This window comes from Tupaia chinensis, unplaced genomic scaffold (assembly GCF_000334495.1).
Source record: "Tupaia chinensis unplaced genomic scaffold, TupChi_1.0 Scaffold000168_1, whole genome shotgun sequence".
NCBI lineage: Eukaryota > Metazoa > Chordata > Mammalia > Scandentia > Tupaiidae > Tupaia > Tupaia belangeri.
In genome coordinates, this window is record NW_006159643.1 from 2,450,652 (window position 1) to 2,453,979 (window position 3,328).

At 43.9% G+C, this 3,328-nt stretch overlaps 1 protein-coding gene across 1 annotated transcript in view; it reads left to right on the plus strand.

Annotated features, from left to right (window-relative positions):
- Positions 1–3,328, plus strand: part of RAB21 (RAB21, member RAS oncogene family) — a gene marked incomplete at its 5' end in the record, with an annotated part of 39,509 nt that continues 36,181 nt past the window's right edge. Inside the window, one exon of the mRNA XM_027770930.1 lies at positions 1–117. Within this exon, the coding sequence (XP_027626731.1) occupies positions 1–117 (117 nt within the window). The remainder of the gene's footprint in view (positions 118–3,328) is intronic.

The following is a 3,328-nucleotide window of genomic DNA, read 5'->3' on the forward strand; positions in this document are numbered from 1 at the left end:
GGCCGAGCCTATTCGTTCAAGGTGGTGCTGCTGGGGGAAGGCTGCGTGGGGAAGACGTCGCTGGTGCTGCGCTACTGCGAGAACAAGTTCAACGACAAGCACATCACCACCCTGCAGGTGCGCAGCCGGGAGCGGGAGGTGGCGCCTCGGGGCCCGGCCCCTCGGGAGCTGGGAAGCTCTGGCCTCCCGACCCCTGGATCTGGGCCGGCAGATCTCAGGTCTGCGCGCTCGGTCCTCGGATCGCCTTCCCGAATTGGCCCTGGCACAGGCTGGGTCTGAACGGCCTCTAGACATGAGGACAGGGCTGGTGAGAAGGGAGTGGAAGGGCCCGGAAAACTCCCCGGCGTCCCCCGTGGTGGCTGCTCACGGCCTGGAGTTCCTGCCCGTTGGGCTGGTTTTTCCCCTGTGATGCGCTTCCGCTTGGGCCCTAGGTGTCTTCACCCTTCCACTCCGTGTGTCAGCCCTTTTTCTTTCTTTCGGAATTAGGAATTCGGCTGCAGATTGGATTTTGCGAACCTGGTTTGTAACTTCAGCACTTACTGATGACTAAGTGTTATGCAAGTTCCATTTTGTCCTGTCTCAGACGACCAGGAATGACCACACAGTCATCTCTGGGAGGTTTTTGAAATGACCGCTTGTCGGTGCGGTTTACGCAGTTTCATTACAGCCGGCGTGGGTCCGACTTGTGGGTCACTCGTATTTTGCGAGGTCGGTCGACCCACGTTGAAACGGTGCGCGCAGACCGACCAGCAATTGATCTCCAAACTGAAAGCTCAGCCTCTGCCACTACTTACTTTCTCTACGTGTACGATAAGGCCGGCTTTCTTTGGCAGTTACAGGGGAGAGAGTTAAAATGTATTCACCGGTTGAAGAGTGAAGCCAGACTTTTGAGGAAGTTTTAGTTTCCCCGCTCTTGCGAAGAAATCAGTTTGCATATTAGAAGAAAGTTACCCTACCAATCTAACTTGATCAGTTTAGTCGGGCCATAAACTTTTGAGCCTGCTTGTCCAAGTTTATATTCCACTTCCATCCTTTTAACTGACTTTGTGACCTTGGATAGATTACTTAACCTGTCTCTAGCTAAATTTCTTCTGTTAAAATGGCCGTAAAATACCTAGCTCATCACCCTGTCAGAGCAGCGAGGACTGGTCCAATGTAAGCTGTCTTCTATTATTGCTGCCTCAACTTGCACAATACAACTTAATTAGTAATTGTGTAGTGTGCAAGAACACGGACGCTATTTAATAGAATGCATAATCTCATAATTGTTGCGCGATATTTGATGTTTGATGCTGTTATTAAACTTCCTGGTTTAGAATTTACAAAGATGCTTTGGTTCTGATTCCATGCTCTATTTTTATTCCTCTGTAAAACATAGTATCTGAAAAGTTGACTGGCAGGAAACTTATTTTTCCTAAATCTTGTACAAGAGCACATAGAAAAGTTTAATAGTTATCATCCTTGAGTGTCACTAGGGAGAGCCTTGTGTTTTACATCCAGGAAGTTCATAGGAGAAATGCCTGTGATCATTTGGAAGTTTAGGAATTAGTTAAATAATAACAGTAACTAACATTTTAAAAATTTTTTATTTATTTATTTATTTTAATTTGACCAGTGGGAGACACACAGAGAGAAAGAGTATGGGAAAGTGCGAAAGCAAGCCACCAGGTCTGGGACTTGAACCATGGTCGGCCACTGTGGGAGTGTCCACCACCTTAACCACCACACCACCTGTTGGTCCCAATAGCTAACATTTCATGAGAGTTCTTACTATGATGATCATTTTTACTTGTCTTCTGTCATTTAATTCTTATGACATCCTATGAGGTAGATAACTTTATTCGCGCCATTTTATAGGTGAGGAAACAGGCTTGGTTGAGTAATTTGCTGACAGTCATATTGCCACAAACTAATGGTGCAATGGTGCACAAGCTCTAATTTGAACCCATGTCTGACTTTAGGTGTTGCTCAACTACATCACATTGCCTCTAGATATTGGTAAACTACCCCTTTAGTATTTTGTGTGTGTGTGTGTGTGTGTGTGCGCGCGCACGTGCACATGCTGAGATCTAAAGGAAAAAGTGTAATTAAGATCCTAATATTTTTTAAAGAATTATTTTATTTAACTATTTATTTATTTACTTACTTTTTAATTTGACCAGAGAGAGACAGAGAGAGTGAGAGAGAAAGTGAGAAAGCAAGCCACCAGGTCCAGGACTCTAACCGTGATAAGCCACATGGGAGTGTCCAGCACCTTAGTCACCTTGCCACCTGCTGGTCCCCTTAACTTTTTTTTTTAAAGAGAGATTTTTACTGTAGAGCACATGTGCTCTTCCAGAGAGACAGAGAAAGACAGAGACAGAAAGTGAGAAATCACCACCCCGCCCCAGAAGTGATGGCCACACCACGTCCTTTCTCCATTCTCCTCTCAGGATTTTGGGCACGCATGCACATGGCGCCCAGCCTGAGTTTTAAGCCACTGGGTCCAGGACTCAAACCGTGGTCAACTGTGTTAGAGTCTCGTAACGTTACCATTATGCCATATGCTAATCCCCTTAATTAAAAAAAAATTTAGCCATTAAATTAAGCCTAAACATTTTATTTTCATTATACATTTCTCAAAGCTTAAAAGCAGGCTAAAGATATAATATATGAAATAAATGAGTGAAAGAAGCCATTACAATCTCCACAGGAAAGGATGAAGTTAACGGTAGATCTCCAGTATCAGAAACATAACAGTGCTGATTTTAATATTTATATAATTTATTACAAATAGTATCTGGATTAAATTACAGAATCAAAGATTTTATTGCAACTTTTTATCTTTTTTTTTTTTTTTAAGGCTTTTGTCATAGGGTACATATGCTCAGTGGGAGAGAAACGGGGAAAATGAGAAATAACTGCCTATAGGGGATGGATATGCTGCAGGCTCTACTCTAGTTTCCTCTCGGGACTGTGGGCACACATGCATGTGCACCTAGCATGATTTTCAAGCTGCCAGGTTTGGGACTCTAAGTGTATCCAGTCACGTGGGAGTCCAACACCTTAACCAACATGCCACCTGCTGGCCTCTCAGCTTATCTTTTTTTTTTTTTTCTTTAAGAATTATTTTATTTAAGTCTATTTATTTGTTTTTTAATTTGACCAGGTGTGGGGGAAGGTAAGGGGGATCAGGCAGAAAGCAAGCCACTACGTCTGGGACTTGAACTGTGATTGGCCATGTGGGAGTCCAGTGCCCTTAACCACCATGCCATCTGCCAGCTCCATCAGCTCATCTTTTTTTTTTTTTTTTTTTTGGAGGGTTTTTCCCTTTAGTTGGGTGGCGTCC